We start from the raw sequence: 17,585 nt of genomic DNA, 5'->3' as shown, positions 1-17,585 counted from the left end.
GACTGTTTAATGGGGTGGTAAGTTAAGCCCTGTTAAGGGCACAGAGAAAAAAACAACTGAGAATCTCCATGGTACCTTTCAACAACAACAACAAAAAAAACTACAAAAACATCCATAAGGCAATACAAGACATGCTGCAAATACAGAACACAACATGGAACAGTGAATCCCAGCCTTGCCAGTAAAAATGCAGAAGCAGGCTAGAAAATACAATAAGACACAGCCAGACAGAGGGTAAAAGTTTGGAATCTGCATTGTGAAGGCTAAAAAGGTTCAGTTGAATAAAGCAAGAGAAAGGATAAAGCACAGTGGTGAAGGGGAAAAAACGTGCATTACCCCACTGCCTTGGGGAGAATGAAGGTCCAGCCAGACTGAATAAGTGCAGCACACCTGGGCTTTATTTAATATAAATTAGGTTAAGTCTAAAGTACCTTACACAGCTTTATCAGCAAACAGCAGTTTGTAAAGTACACGGACAAATACCTAATGCCTCATTTTTCCTGTTAAAATGTCGCCATTGTCTTGCATCTTTGTATTCAATTACCATCTCACTGGCCTCAATGGAAGCACTGCCCCTGATATCAGCACGAACAAGGAACCTCCTTTGATTTGACTATGGTGATAAGTGCCTTACCACATCCTGTGTTCTGCAAGACCAAGATATTCCAACCTAAGTTCAAGGCTGAAGAAACAAAAAGCTCACCATAACTCAATTCGGTACAGCACTATGACCAACTGACTGGAGCAAATCATCTTAGAAATGACACAACGTGCTCTAGTATCTCCAGCTGTGCTCTTTGGAAAAGTTTGGCATAACAAAGGTGCCTCAGCATTGCAATTTATGCTGAAATGTCCACATACAACAAATTAAAGTCAGTTCTACATGTTTTTGTTTTTTTTTTAAGTACAATCTCACATACTGCTTTAACCTATTTACCAAGTCTTCCATACCTTCTATATTTGTATCAACAGTATTAGGAACTACTGGAATTTTTGAAATATTTCAAAAGAATAGTGTGGTGACAGATAACTGCATTATGAATTTTAATGAAACATTAGAAGATGATTGCAAATGAGGAGGCAAAATATTTTCACTTTAGTGACAATAATGAAATTTTTTTCAGACGCTATTTGCGAATCCATTGCTTCTCCAGATCACATAAAAAGTAAATGGAGCCCAGCTCCAGTACTGGGCCAAAACCACAGCCAACGCACATAGCTCCACCAATATTAACCAAGAGATGTCTGCTCACACCAGCTATGTGTTTTGTGACCAAATGGAACACTTCAGTTTAGATTTGGACTGTGTCACCGAGTCCCACAGGCTCGCTATGCCACCAGAGAACCATTCTGCAGGGAGGACAGGATCTCACCATACTGCTCAGTCTACCTGTCTGGCAAATTGCACCTGACAGCAGCCACTATCTGGAGGACAGAGTGAAAAATATCCTAGAGTTTCTGTTATAAGGTGCATAAGGCTTGAGCTGGCACACAATATCTCTGGTAAATTAGGTTTAGTTTCTGTTCTTGTTACCTGGCCAAGCCACGCATTTTGCTAAGAATCACCACCAATTTTAAGCACCTCAGACTGTACATTTTTAGCTTTACCCACCATGCTGCCTCTAAGCCCCTCTGCTCCTTGCTCGTCTGTACGTCCCAGCCACATGGCAGCCTTCTCAGCAGCCTTAATGCTACAGAACCCATTCATGACTGCTTCACTACTGCTACATCAACCATTGTCTGATTTATTACCTGTAATTAGCTTCAGCTTCAGCCTGTGGTCCAACTTTGCTCATTCCACTAAGATAGTTGTTTCGTAGTTGTTTGTTTTTTCTTTCCCTAGATATATTAATTTGCTTTTATCAAAGTGAAAGTAATTTAGTAGCTTTTTTTCATTATTTCTAATTCCTCCAGAGATTTTATTTATTTATTTATTTTGTCTCTGCAGCTCCTCTTAGCTTAGCATCATCTGCAGAGTTTGTGAACACACTGCCTGTTCTCTCCTGGAGATCATTAATGAAACATGAAACAAGACCAACCTAATGCACATCCCTCCGGTCCTTCTCTATCCACAACCTGATATGCTGCTCTTTATCACCACCTTTTGCTTTACTCCTTGAGCGCATTTTCAGGCCACTTGACAGTGTTCACATCCAAAGTAATTTGAATTAATCTGAGGGTAAGATTTCATGAGATGCTATTTCAAGTGCTTCACTACATTCTAAATCCCTTAGAACTTCTAATTTCTCTCCCTCGTCTCATTTCCGTGCATGTGCGTACATACGAGCTGTATTTGTTTGGCAAAACCTCTGTACTCCTCTGTTACTCCATGTTTTCCATGTGGCTTAACTGCAGAAAATGGGGATTGGGTGAAGTGGGCTTTGTGTGTTAAAGTTTCTGGTTTTTGTTAAAAAATTAAACTTTTTTCTACAATTTTTCTCTAATAAGTTGGTTTATAAACTTTTGTCATGCATATAAAGCATTTCTCAGCAGCGTAAAGTAATTTTTGCATTGGCACTACACTAGGGTTCTGTGGGATATGATCAGCCTCATGTTTAAAAGTCCATCCTCATACAGAAATGTGGAGCAATGCATGCTTCTGTGCCAAAATGCATTTCTGTTTGTATCAAACTACTTGTCGACATCAAACAGCACATCAGAAATAAACAACCTTATACAGCAAGCGTAATCTGGAGTCCAAATAAACTATGTTCACCTAAATATCTTTGTCTATTTACAATAGGTAATGTTTTTTTGTGTTACAACCTGCCAGGGCATGTCTAACTGAAAGTTACCTTGTTCTGCCATTAGATCAATAAAACAAAAAAAATATTTAGGAACTCTCAGCTTCACTTCTGGTGCCTAAGAAGAAAGTAATCTCCTTATCTCTTTCTTTTTCAGTTTCTCTCTCTCTCTTTTATTTTTATTTTGAACACCATACAAATGACTCCCAAATTTTCAGGAACAGTTGCTGGTTTTAATGATACACTGCAGAACCTTGTCAATATCTCTGCTGCTTCACACTTTTATTTCCTTAGGAACACTCGGATGAGTACCATCTGGTCCTGGTGATTTACTGCACTCGAGTTGCTGAAGTTGCTCCATAACTTCCTCCTAAGAGACTTCAATCTCTGTTATAAGGCCACACTCTGATTTCCTGTGAAAAATGTCCTTGGAACAGGAATTTCTTCATCATCCTCTGTGGTGAAGATGGACACAAAATTAATTGAGCTTTTCTGCTGTTCCACTATTTCAGAAGGGGGCAGAGTCACTGCTGGACAGCCTATGAGAGCTGGGGACTTACTGGGAGCTTTTTACTTTTTTTAGATGCTTTTTCTACACCTTTTTGCAGCACCATGTACGTGTCCTTCCAATAACTTCCCTGTTCTTTTACTTCCACTGTGCACTATATTAGTTACAACTGACCTGATCATCTTCACAGATATTTTGAAGGAGGAGCTTTGTCTTTAAAAAGTCACACATTTGGTATTTCTGGTACAAGTGTGCTTGGGACCCCACTGGCATTTCCATAGTTTAATAACCACACTTCAGATTTGGAAAAAAACGTTTTTTCCACTCTTGCTGTGTGAAAAACCACAGAAACAATGTGAAAGCAGACCACGTGCAAAATAATGAAACTGCCTGTACACAATGTACAGTCAAACATGCAGAGGGCCTGATCCAAAGCACAGGAAAATCAGTGGGGGGGTCCAGTGACGCCGATGGAATTTGGATCAGGCCCAAAGAAAGAGCACCATAAAACAGAACGAGTTTTTTGTCTCAACTCTCAGCTACAGTAATCATAGGTGTTTTTTGCAACAGTAGTAGGTAACAAATTTTCCAATAAAAGTGTGATTTTTAAGTTGACAGTGTCCCTTTAAGCTTATGCACTTCTTCACATAACTATGCCAGATTTACTCTCCCCTTTCTACTTTTTCCTTGCTCAGAGGTATATGTACCATCTGTGCATCTAATATGGTGTTCTTAAATAGCCTCCAGAGTGATTCAATGCTTCTTTTTTCCTTTTTTTTAAACTTTCTCTTGCTTAACCCTTTTCCTCACTATTTCAGAGTCTGCTCCTTCAGAGCTCCTTATCCACACTTCAATCAGGATAAGTTGCCATACAGCAGCACTGAAGTTAGGAGCATGGTCATCTGTTGTTTTAAGGCCTACGCATTAGACAAAACCGAATGAGTTAAGTGCTTTATCGAGGCATTGATATTGACAATTGGAGACAAATAGAGGCATAACACTCAACCATTTGACAACAGCCAATTAAAACTGACCGTTACTACCAAATGATGAAAACATCCAAGCCCACAAAGATCTAAGTGTCACTCTTCTTTTCGGAACTCTAGTGCAATCCTCTAAGATGCAAATTATCAGACTTATCACAGGAAGAGTTTAAGGCCAGATTGCACAGGGATTTGAGTAACCTGACCTGGTGAGACATGTCCCTGCTTGTGACAGAGGAATTGGGTTGGGTGGTCTCTCAGGTACCCTTGTGTGGTTCTGCGGTATGTAGTTCAGGAGCTCTCAGCCACCTGATTTGGTGGTGTTGTGCAGCACAACTGTGAAAGCCTGAAAGCTAAATTGAACATAACAAGATTAACAGAGACAGAGTTTTTGTTTTTGGTTTACAACACTGTGGGTTTCCAATTTGATTTGACAATCTGAATTTCAGAGAAAGGAAGGGCATGTAAGACACTGAGCAGCATTTGGCCACTGCTAATGGGGTTACCTGAGCCCGCTGATGGTCTCACGTGCTTCCAAGCATAGCTGTACTGGGCAGTTACATGGCACTTATGGTCCTCCTCCATGCAAAGCCCAGCAAAGAGCCTCTCTGCTCTGCTCTCAGGGCAAATGGGTGGCAGCGGAGCCACGTCTCCCTCTCAGGCCACGCGGGCAGGCAGAAGGCTGGGCCAGCAGGAAGGCCTGGCCACCACCAACACCTCCCACCCAGGAGCCCTACATGCAGCCAAGGCCAGGCCAGCCATTGCTCCTCAGGCAGGAGATGAAATAAACCAAAACCATGTGAAGCCCAGCACAGGCACAAAACCTTCCCACCCCCAAAACCATCAGACACTTTATGACTGTTTCTAAAAATTATTAAACAGATGAGTACATTTACTTCAGCTACAAAATTGCATCCAGGCTGACAATTTGCAGCATATGTTTACTTTCAGCCCAATTTAAATTCAAATGGGTAAGTTATAAATGCCTGGGTTTTTGACAGAGAGCAGTCTGTAATTGAACTTAGCTGGCCAGCAAACAGTCTTCTACTATTGCAGAAATTATTTTCTAGAGGAAAGATATTTGACATTTTCAGACTTTTGCCCTACAAAAACTACCCACCCAGCTCCTCCAGCAAATGTAACACTTTGTACATCAAGTACTACTTGATATACAGCGAGAAGCTGACTTTAACTAACAACTTCAACCAGTAGATTTTCCTGTTCATCTGGCAGCTTGTAAGTTATAACCATTTGGCCTCCCATAGCCCTGTAGAGATTCATGAGGCCAGATTCAAGGTTAATGTGTGCAAGGGCTTCTTCCATCTTCTCATAAACCAGCAAGTGTTTGCAAACAAAGCTAAAGGGTGAATCTTTCCTACCCAGAAGGAGACAAAAGACGCAATGTGATTTATTCCTTTGGTCTGCTTGAAACAATTTCATCCCTGAATTTGACCTAGGATTTCTATGCACAAAGGGGAAGGAAGTCATTGCTTCAGAACAGCAAGAGAGTAAATATAAACCATTGGATGACAAAAAACCTCATAACTCCACTGGGTTGCCAGCTCACCTGCACAAATTATTCAGCCACCAGCTCATGCTGGGAAGTACTGTGACAGCAAGATGCCTCCTGAGAAACTTTGGGACCAGAAATGACAACATTTCTGTCATTTGCTACCTAAAACGATGTGACATTGTAATACACCATTAATCTTCTCAGGAGTGTGAACACAGGGTGTCATTCACAACATTCTTCCTAATCCAAACATATTCTTGAAAGCCATATTTGCTTAATTTTGCTTTTAAAATAAAAATATAGATAGAGCAAAAATATACGCAAGATACTTTTTCAATATTTCCCTAAGTTAATGAGCTAACTGGGAAGTGAACAGATGCCTTAAGCCAATAATTTATTCAAATGTCATGATATTTTTGAACAAACACATTACTTAATATGCATTTCATTATTTTCCCGGTTCTTATTAGTGTTAATGATTGATGCATTTGTCAGGAAAGAGAAAAGTGGCATCAAATGTAATCTGCTCAAATTAGACTCACTTTGGGTATCTACCCTAAGTTTTCATCAGAATGTGCACTGTTTTTGATGCTCTTTTTGTATGGATCACATGGAAACAAAGCTAGAAAAGCTGGAAGGTGCACAAATTCATATAAGGTCAAGACAGCTTGGACTAAGCCAACGCAATGTGAACTGGAGCGAAGGGGAGTGCAGTATTTTATTATTGAGTGCTTATCTAGCTTGCATACACTGGAGCCAAAGAGGTTCAGAGGTAAAGCAAGCACACGAGAGTACTGTATCTGCTCATTTTCTGAATGCATCATTGTTACACACCTAAAACTCTTTAATCAAAAATCTCTTGGTGATGCAAAAATGTTCTGGACACAGATTGTGAAGCACATCTTGCCAAAATTTTTAACAAAGTAAAATGCCTATTTTTCCCCTAACATCTCTTTCTCCCCTCCAAAAATTCATCTAAGTGATTTAAGACTCCAGTAAAAAACAACGTAATCTTTTTCAGAAAAACAGCTACCAGCAATCCTCCTTCCATCACTCTGAGGATGTATCCGGCAGAGAGAAACTTCTTACACATCTTCAATATCGATGTGTCATAGCATCTCTCTACTTAAATCCACGTCACTGGTCTGAGCTGTGTACCTTAGAAGTATTTCTAGTCAAGTCCTAATGTGATTAGCGGTATTGTGTTGTAACGTCTGCACATAAACAAATTTCTGGCACCTGGGAGAGATGCCACTGCTGAAGCTGTCCAGAATTGATGCGAAGACACCTCGTGTAAGCTGGTCGATTCATTTGAATCAAATGCCTGCTGTCCAAGAGGTAGCAGATTCTCAGGTCCTAATTAGCACATTCATCTTGATAAAGCCAAAGTAGCCAGAATGAGACACGACTGATGTAATGTGACATGGTGGTTAAAATTAAAGTGAACACGCCTCTTAATTGGATTGGATACCTGCTAGTAATTCAGACAATGGGAATTTGATTCAAATTTATAGTATCAAATGGCAGCAGATGGACAGTAAAATGTCCACTGAGTTTGCAAACTGACAAGCATGCTGCTTCGCCAGATCCCTTCATTAAGCCTTTGGTGGCATCAGTCAGGTGCTGATGCATTTCATCATTAGCAATGTTAATATGTTTTGCTTTGGTGCGGGTCAGCAGTGAGATATTCTGACCACTGGTCCCTGCAGGTTAGCTTGGAATTTCAATTTCCTCTTCAAACCACAGAAAATCTTCCCTCTGGTTTAAGTAAAGAGTTCTATGAGAATTCTGGCCTCAGTATGCAGTAAGCAAAAACGCCAGCTGATAACAGCTCAACAATGACATCTACTCTTTTTGACTAATGCTGGCCATCTTTTTCATAGCTCAAGATTTGCTTTATATCTGTATCTGCTCCAGATTATTGGTCACAGCCTGTGGCCTTTTACCTTCTGCCCACATAATTTAACAACATCCTCTAAGGGATAATGCTTTCTTTCCCCTTCCTTCTCCAGATAATTCCTCAAAGAAGCTTGCAACTGTGCCCCACACTCAAACTCTTTCCTCGCTGACTCAGCGTCTCATCTGCATTCATTCATCAGCACTCATTTATATCTTAACACAGCAATCACAGCTATGGAAATGTTTGTCATCTTTTCCCCTTCCACCTTCAAGCCTTAGCAAGAAACCTTATTAATTGGCTTCTGTGGCAAATATGCATATTTGCACCTGCATATGTGCACACAGACCCAAGCAGACACAAGGATGCACGCACGCATCCTACATAAACCCGTGCCAGAATGAGCGACTCTGCGAGCTGTTCATTAAACCTCACTTCTCTACCACTCTGTAAAGCTAAACACAGACACTTGCATGCAAACCAAGTAGAACACCTGCTCTGCACTGACCTTTCTGAACACCTAATTAATACAAGTTAAATCTCTAGGAGAAATAGGTTTTCTATTCAGAGCCCCATGTGTTTCAAAGCTTATTATGGAAAAGGAGTGCAAAGGAAGACATAACAGCTAAGCTTCTTCTTTTTTTTTGGCAGGGGCACTATTTGCATCAAGACATGTTAAGCAATTTTCCAAATTTTCATGAATGATGATCATTTTACAAATTAAATTTCGCAGGTGCCTGAGAAAGAGACAAAAGAAACATTTTTTGCCATTACTCATTGACTTAACAGAGAGATTGTTAAATATTTCTTATGCACTGTTAGGCTGCATAATTAAGCTTGAAATCAAGAGAACTTTCTATGACAATCCTCAGTAATAATTCTGGGGAATGATAGCTTCTGTTTATTCCCAGTATTCAGGATATGTTTGTATATACAAGCTCATAGTAATCACATTGTATAATATATATTAATAAGCTGAAAAAACAGTTCAGGCAAGAGTACAAAGGCTTTATGATGCTGTGCACAGATTATTGTCTTGAAATATAATTTGAAAGAGTTAGTAATCATTTGCTGTAACAGAACAGAGAGCTAAATAAATGTGTATGAGCTTCTACAGCTCCACTTGATCGCTCGCCCTCATCCCTGCTGCACAGGTGGGCCAGAAGAACAGAAAACATACCCTCCTCGGGATTTCATCCCCACCTCTAAGGTGGGAATACAGCTTGCTGCTTAGGAGAGCAAAGCCAGATGCCGTCTTTGCAGATGGCCTGCACCAAGGATGCCTGGCCAAGCCTGCATCCAAGCTGCATCAGGAGGAGGTAGCTTCTCCTGTGCAAAGCCAGCCACAGTATGTGCCATGGATCTCCATCTCGTACAGAGGAAATGGCCCCGCCATTTAAATTTTCATGCCACTGAACAGCAATTTGCTTTTGCTTTTTGATTTACACCTTTCTGTTTATTCCTATAAGTGAAATTTGGCTGCACCAAACATCTATAATCTTTTTTTCTTGATGGTAAGGCAGTGCACGTCAGGGACAAGGCCAAGAATAAAACACTGGCTGACAACCTTGCAACCACTCCCTATCCAAGGTCCTAGTCAAATCAAGTTATGCTATAACGTGTCTGTGAACAGAGTCTATAACTTCTATGAATTCAGTCCTCGTGCTAGGTTTGGCCATTTGGTCATAATAAATTTGTTTTCTGACCCATTGATTCAATAAACTTAATTTCAAAATTAATCTTTTCAGGCTTCAAACTCACTGGATCCAATTATGAATCCAATAGTTCCTCTTAAAATTAATATTCTGAAACTTAGTGGTCTAACGCTTTTTGCCCTTATGTGCCTCTTTGGTACTTACCTTTATATTAGTTGGCCTATAAAATTAAATATCTTAGGAAGAGAGCATCAAAATGACTCCTAATCTTAAATCTACTCAATTACAAACATTAGTATGAAATGCTCCCTTTCCCGAATCACTTGCTTTTAGTTGGTATTATTATGCACAACGGGTTTGTGTGCTAATTCATTATCTATATTTGACTATGCACACTAGACCAAACAGGAACGAGAATTTAGATTTTGGTTATTTTTTTTTAGTAGTGCTGCTGGTAGTTGGGGGGTTTTCTACATTAGATATAGTCTAAACACTTCACTCTCTGCCTAAAGGGGCAAAAAAATCATTTTTTTCTTCATTTATTTCTAGTAATTTAGATAAAATTACAGTCTGTGGGGAGACCTATTATAATTGCAAAAATATATATATTTCTATTCTTGCAAGGCATGGTTGCTAATACAGATAATTTTAAATGGTCATGACTGCAGGATACTCTGGACAGAATTTGCATTTCTTATGAGAAAAGCAACTTCCAGTCACACAAGGCTTTCTCTTACCAGCCTGGGGCATGAGTGGCACAGCTCTGCCATGACAAGGCACGGGGGACGAACGCATATCTCCAGGGCCAGTCAGATGCTAGCTTAGCCCGGTGCACTGCTTCAATGCCTGTGGTGTGAGAAGACTGCAGAAGGGTTATGTGCAGCCGTTTTCCACCCAGCGTGGGGCTTTGGGGGCACCCATGTTTCAAGGCGATCTCACTTTGGTGTGCATTGTTCCTGCCTGTTAATAGGGTGATTACAAAAACCCTAATTCTGAACACCGTAATTGGCATTCAGGAATACGTAATTGGCAGTGTTACTTAGTGGCATTTTGAGACACCAGCAACGATTTGTTCTTTACTGTTTAAATAGTCCTATCATTGTAAGTAAGTGCTTATCACAGCATTTCTTGTCTGGGGAAGAGAGGGAGCACTGCTCAGTGCTCTCCATTAGGAAATTCAAGCCTTAAACCAAGTGACCACAAAGTTCTATCAGCTCCCTGAAAAGCAGCAGCTGTACATATTTAACGTAATACAACCCCATATTGTTGCAGAGGTCTGCTGTTTAAAACACACATAAGGCAGGTGAAACGTGACTATTTCACTCCTCTGTTTGAAAAATGAGAAAGTGTGGAGCGGTGTAACTTCTCAAACACATAAATAAGCATTAGGCTCATGGAGGAGACAGGTATGCTGTTGGACTAGCAATAACAGATTAAAGCTCAGCAGTTAGATCTGAAACGATTGCAACCTTGTTCTTTCAATCTTGTTCCTCAGCACTCTGCTCTATTACTAACAGGTCAAGTGCAAAATAAGAAGCATGAGAGTCTGCTGAATTCTCCCACTCCTTTAATTTAATGGCAGCATTTCCCAAATATTCTGTCCCCTGATCATTTAATGACATCAATACATATGCAGTGGGTAGCTATGGATTTCCCTTGCTAGGTCAGATTCTGTATAGCTATTGATATCACAAGTGCAAAGAGGGAGAAAAATTGATTCCGTAGCTTTCTTTGAAGCAGAGACAATGTAGCAACCAACATTATCAATTCTATGTTGTCTTGTTGTTAGTCATATATAGAAAAATCATGCATGCTATGCATTTCTGGATAAAAGATGCTGAAAATATCTAGAACTGCTTAGCTGCAAGAAATTAATAGTGATGTAGGAAAGGAAACCAGTGGGAAGAAGATGCTCTTAGTTGTCCCTCATCAAAATACAAGCACAAGAAGGCATCCAGCAGAGAACACAGTCAATAAATTTTAACTTAGGTAATGGGGAACTTTTGCAGTGTGATGCCTGAGTGATTGAAATCATGGGCATAGACTACTAGTGCTGATTCCTACTGCTCCAGGCTCAGTAACAGGTTTAACTACACCTACACTTTATATTAATACGTATTTATTTTAGTAGGGGACCTAAACCTTCTTTTGGGATCTAGGCTATCAGATTAGAGATAACACACCATCAACTGGTTGTACTTTCTCAACGTTTCCTGAGTTATCTGGTGCTCATCACTGCAGTACACACATACATAGGACCATCTAACTAGGATCACCCGCACACCCTTCATTCTTAAAATCTATGAGGGCTGCTCTGAAAGTAATACCTCCTATTGTATTATGTTGGCCCAAAATGTCAGAGGTGGATGTCGGTTGTATGGCAGTAGAGGGTGAACCTTCCCACCAATATCCCATGTTGTTGCCATGTGAAAGATGGCAGCAGAAGGGCACTCTGAAACAATGGTGTCTGACATGGAAGTGTGTATAACGCAAAGGCATGTCACTGAATTCCTCCATGTAGAAAAACTTGCACCCATTTACATTCGTTGATGCTTGCTGAACACTGGAGATGGAGATCAAGCAATGGATGTGAGCACAGTGAGGTGATGGCGCCTTTCAGCAGTGGCAACAGCAACATGAAAGACAAGGCCCATTCCAGACAGGCATGCAGATTTTTATGAGCGCGGCATACATGTTCTTGTTCATGGCTGGCAAAAATGCATAGTTAATGGTGGTGGCTATGTTGAAAAAGAGCATTTCATAGCTGAGAATTTCCTCTATTAAACAATGTTAACATGCTCTTTGCATCTGTTGTAGTTTCCACAGAAATAAATAGAAGGCATTACTTTCAGAGCAACCTAATCATCTAACTCATGCCAATTTGTGACTCAGAGTCATGGGCACATCATCTGAATGTGATCTGGATCCTGTTACACAACAGTGTCTTTACACGCTTTAAGAGACATTGAACTGCATATGCATGCATCTACATGTGTGTAGGTACATGGGAGCTTGTTCTGAAATGAGGAGCATCCTAAGAGCATGTATTTCCCTCTTCTACATCTCTAGAAAGAAGGACGTAAGCTCCACTCCTGGCAGAAGGATCCACGTGACTTTAACTTGCCTGTCTGCTCCAGTAGACATCATGAGCTTGATTCTCCAAGACTGCCACTGAAATTCCACTCTACTAATTTTTGCAACCTAATTCTTCAGGCACTTTTTCTTGTTGTTGTTTCGGCAGGATGATGTGACCCAAATTTCTAAAGGAGGGTAATTTGCTATAACATTACATCTTGATTCTAGGATCTATATGTACTTATGTGTTATTCCCACACATTTAGCATACTAGACTTGAAGAACTGAATTTTATTGCAACTTGGCAGTCTTTGAATGTTTTGTAGCATCAGGGAAAACAGTATCATTTAGAAAGCCAAAATTTGAAGGATTTTTTGAATAATAAATATTCGTAAGACCATAAAGACTGTCCAAAGACTCCTCTTGCACTAGTGAGTCCCAAAAGGCCACAGTTACTTTTTCAACAACTACAAATGCTGGAGCATTCCTATGTTATTTTTCTTTAAATGGCATTTAGCACATACTGCTGCAGAAAGACAGCTGCTGAAGCAACCTAGAGGGCATTTTCAAGCACTGTACTTCAGCGATTACAGCAATTTTTGTAGGCATTCAATATTAGGATTACATTCTAATTTTAGACAAAGTTAAATTTAAATTGAGTAGGAGGGGTTTTCATGGTACTTTAGATGTTCTAGTATTGCTTACCTCAAACCAAAAATGTATAGTGTCTAAATTTTGCGGCCATGATGATGTTAGGAGCCACAGTACACTTGAAAAGAGCAAAACTACAGCTCACTAGCATCAGGCAGATGTCCTCTGCCACAATGGGACCCAGACTTAGGCTTTAAAAGCACAGCCATGATCTCACTGCCATGGGACTTGGTGACACAGCTCCCACTGCCTGGTAAGGATGAGGCTGTCGCACACAGCTACCCTCTCCTATATTTGCATGATACAAATTAGTGGTGTGCGTGCAGCAACCATCCTGAAAGCCTAAGGCCAAACTGGGACTGGTATACTCCTGTTGAGGTTTATCTAAGCCCTCTGATTCTCTAAAAAACCCATGTGTCTAGCTGAAGGAAACTGAAAGAAACAAGGTTAGTAAAGGGCTGACAGTCCAACAGACAATACAGATGGAAAGTGAGGGACTGGGTGAAACAGAAAACAAAAGAAAAGAGCTTCTGTTAGATGCTAAATGAGACCCAGGCTGGGCCAGTTAAAGCTATGTCTATGCAGGTTACATCTTTCCTTATTTCTCTTACCTTGTTTCTCTTGAAATATGCTCTTCGGCAAGCTGCAAAGCACTTCTCGCTGCAGAAGCATTTCACTTCACTTCCCATACTCAGGGAATAGCGCTTGATTCCAACTTTCTGGCACCAGGCACACATTATTTGTACATTTGACACATCATCTTCTACAACAAAAATATAAGAACAATGTTTACATGAGATGAAAGCACCTTCCTCAGACATCTGCACACTTACTCTTAGCGCAACCTGCACCGGCTCATCTTATTTCTAACCTCCTTACCATTTGGGAACAGAAATGTGCCTGCCTGCCTGCTATTACCAGCTCATTCACAAGCAGCTGATGACCTGTGCCAACCTGGCTCAGTAGATTAGCAGAGCTTCGAGGATGGCTGGAAAAGATTATTAGCTTAAAAATGATGCATTGCTGAAAAGCTCTGGAAGCCTCATGAGCTTTTTTGCATGTATAAGGGTGCACAAGTCTTTATTAAATAAGCAACCCAGAACAGAGGCTTAGTAAGTCCTGCTGCCTCACTCTTGTTGCTTACAGTTCTGTGCAGTGAGCACTTCAGATATTCTGCTCAGCAAGCTGGTGACAAAAAGCATCTGGGTGGTACTGCACCAAAGCAGGTCTCTAACAAAAGCTCTCTGTTAAATAAGAAACGAAACATCCCATTGCAGTGCTGTTTTGAAATAATGACTGATGTAGAAAAAGAGAGCTATCATTGGAATATAGCAGTCACCAAAACCTGCACTTGAGCAAGAAGGGAGATGCAACACTGGTGAGGTCTGCCAGGTTACTTCTCTGTCTTTGTGCTCATCAGCCAAATCTGAATCCAGAGCCCTTGAACCTCTTTCAAGATCCTCTCAATCACATGCTACAAATAGGTGTATGCCTTCTGAGATGTACAACTGGAATACTGCAAAAGTCCTAACAAGGTTCTTGTGCATTCATCATCTTTACCCCACTTCACAGGCAGGGAATAGTTAAGCCTCTTAGGCAGATGACTGCTGCAAGTTAGCAGGAATCTTTTGACTTAAATCCCAGAATTCTTCAGTTCTGATGTCCAGTCTATTGTACAGCGTGACCTTTCAGTTACAGGCAGCTGCCATTGTCTAACTGCTGGAAAAAAAAGTCCCCGAAGACTAATTGTTAAAGCAGTGCCTCGTCCCCGAGCAGCAGAGAATTCATGGCTCAGAGTGTCTGTCATGCAGCCATCCCATTTCCCTATAAAGGATTTGTTTTCGAAGCTACGCTGTCATCGTTCTGTAAAATTATTGGCAAACTAATTTTTAGCGGAGTGATTTGGCTCCTTTCCCCAGCTCTCATAACTCAGAACTACGTGCCGCATTTTATTCCACCTTAACGGAATAAATACTGCCAGTTTAATAACTTTTTTTCCTTCTGCAAATTGTGTTATGATTTATAGCTACAAATAAAATTGTACAACGTTAAAAAAAAAATGACCTTTTAGTTTTAATCAGACTGTCTACCTTTAAAGCTGTATTTAAGGCTAAGTTGTAACATAGATTTGTGCTTAATGCATTTTATCATTTAGTCTTTAGAGCAGGATTTGCCAATATTATAAAAGCTGTAATATATTGAACACCAAGGGAAATCACAACAATTTGGACAGGATAACCACCAGCTATACGGAGGATAAAGAGGCCTGCAAGCACCTGTCTGCACCAGCCTGGAGCTAACTATCCCACCAAGGCACAGCAGCATTTCTCTATATTCTTATCTTGACCAAGCTTTCACAAAGGAGCCCTGATTCAGCTGTGTTTGCACCAAAATAAAGCCATTCCTCACAGGCTGAACTTACTCTTTGAATACATCACAACAAGTGAAATTCCCATGAGCCAAAGGAAACAGCCAGCATCCCCTTGTTTCAGATAACAGCAGCATATATTCTCCTACTGACAAGAAGTATTTTATCTCCAGAAAGTGGAAGATCTACCAGAGATAACTTTATAACAGCCTTGTTACTGGTGAGAATAACTGTCATTAGTGAGGAAAGAAAATTACGGAGCTGAAAGAGAATTCACGGGCTAAATAGGTGCTGGAGCGCCTTGTTTTGAAGTAGGCTGGCTCGTCACAGGCATAGACCTAAAGGAGAAGCACAGAGCTCTGACACCAAGATTCCCAGCAGTCTTCATGCACAACTTAACAAGGGAGATACATAAGCTACCATTCAACTCCTGACCACTGACACACACTGACTGCCTCCTGGGGATGATCAGAACGATCACAAAATTGCTCAGTTCCAATTAAAGAGCATCCCAGCAGCAACTGTTTAAAGGGGAAGGCCGCATTACAACTTCTCTGCATCAGGTTATGCAGGAGAGTAAAGCTCAACCCACCTCCTTTTGCCAAAGGCTCCCTTCAATACAGAGCCAGGCAAGAACAGCAGTGGCAAGCAGAGGCACCTGCTTGGTCAAGCTATGGTCTCCTCATGCCCTGCAGAACTTTGTTACTACCTCAAGGAGAACACTTTGAAGAAAAAACACTTAATATGTGATCCATGGAACTGACAGTCAATAAAACAGCAGAAAATGGCCCATCATCTACCTCTAGCTGCTGCCTGCACCTCCAGGAAAAGACAGCTGATATCCGGAAGGCATCATCAATATTAATCAAAATGTTCATTGTTTTGAAAAGGAGAAAAGTGAAAGCGAGGGAAAGAGCCTGCCTAAATACAAAGAACTTCAATTATTTCTCTATTCCATTCCTTGCTCCCTCCACCACCAAAAAATAGCCACACGCTATACAGTCCTTTTCATAGTAACAGCAATAATAAAAGTAGATGCCTCTTCCATCAGTAAGGCGTAGGAACACTGCAACGTGAGGATGAACTGCATATAGCCGTGTAAAGCAGCCAGCAAATAGCAGTACTTAGAAGGGGGCAGAGGGCATGCAGATTTTTGATGCAACTGCATCTTCTTGTAATGCAATGTATCAGGTGAGAAAGGAAAACTTCTAGTATCATGTGACTAATTCTCCATGGACTGTCAACCAAAGTTCTGTGGGAGGGAAGAATTTGCTATAAAACCAACTCCTTTCTTTTAACTTCCAGTGAAGCTGCAAACATTCCCAATGGGTACAGAGCCATGCCTGGCTGACATAGCAGGGTGTGTGGCTGACAGCTGTGGACAACCATAACAGTCCAGATCAGGCAGTGTGCTTTCTTCTTGACACTGGTTGCAGCAAGGATCTGAGCAGAAGCTGTGAAAGCACTTGAGGGATGTTTCACTACAGAGCATTAAGCTTAGTGACCGGAAAAGAGGACTGCTACGTTAACAGAAAAGTTATAGTCCATGTATTTCTACTATTGCAATCCACAGCACTGGGAAGCAATAAGCTTAAAAATCCATTAAGGTTGTGTGAAATAAGGAAAGCCAAAGGCTAGTGATTTAATTGCAGTCTTCCTAAACACAAACTGGAATAATCCAAACTCACTAATTCAAATCTACCATTCAAGACTACTCTCACTTTTTCACAGACCTTTGTCTCAGATGGCCAAATTCTTTAAAAATCACTTTACCAGACTCTCGTCCTTTCAGGAAAATCTATCAAATCCCAGTATCTGCAACACTCAGCAAAAAAAACCTGGGACAAGAATGCAGGGCAGCAGGGAATTTCAAATTGAGTAGCTTGAGACTGCATCCTGAATCCTTCTTCTAAACTCTTTTAGGCCAGGTCTGCACTAAGAAAGCTGATTCGCAATAATTGTGTTGGTGTACTACATCAGCAATGCTCTCCTGTGCACACAGACAAACTTTGCTGGTAGCCTCGCTGTGGCTATCAACTTGACTGGCATAAGCTCACCCCAACAGCATGCCCACATCCATCATACGAGCTCGCTGAGGCAGCTCTCTTGATGAAGATCATTCAGCATCACTTTCAGGACTCACATAGCTAGGCTGACGCATGGTTTAAAGTACAAAAATAACATCTGCAAG

At 40.8% G+C, this 17,585-nt stretch overlaps 1 protein-coding gene across 2 annotated transcripts in view; it reads right to left on the bottom strand.

Annotated features, from left to right (window-relative positions):
* LOC125689889 (sine oculis binding protein homolog) overlaps positions 1-17,585 on the bottom strand; it is a 109,414-nt gene that overhangs the window by 71,153 nt on the left and 20,676 nt on the right. For both annotated transcript variants that reach the window (XM_048937624.1, XM_048937625.1), the window contains exon 4: positions 13,638-13,789. In XM_048937624.1, coding sequence (XP_048793581.1) covers positions 13,638-13,789 — 152 coding nt within the window. The remainder of the gene's footprint in view (positions 1-13,637; positions 13,790-17,585) is intronic.

Source organism: Lagopus muta, chromosome 2, assembly GCF_023343835.1.
Source record: "Lagopus muta isolate bLagMut1 chromosome 2, bLagMut1 primary, whole genome shotgun sequence".
In the NCBI taxonomy this organism is placed as follows: domain Eukaryota; kingdom Metazoa; phylum Chordata; class Aves; order Galliformes; family Phasianidae; genus Lagopus; species Lagopus muta.
This window is presented reverse-complemented; position numbering and strand designations above follow the sequence as displayed.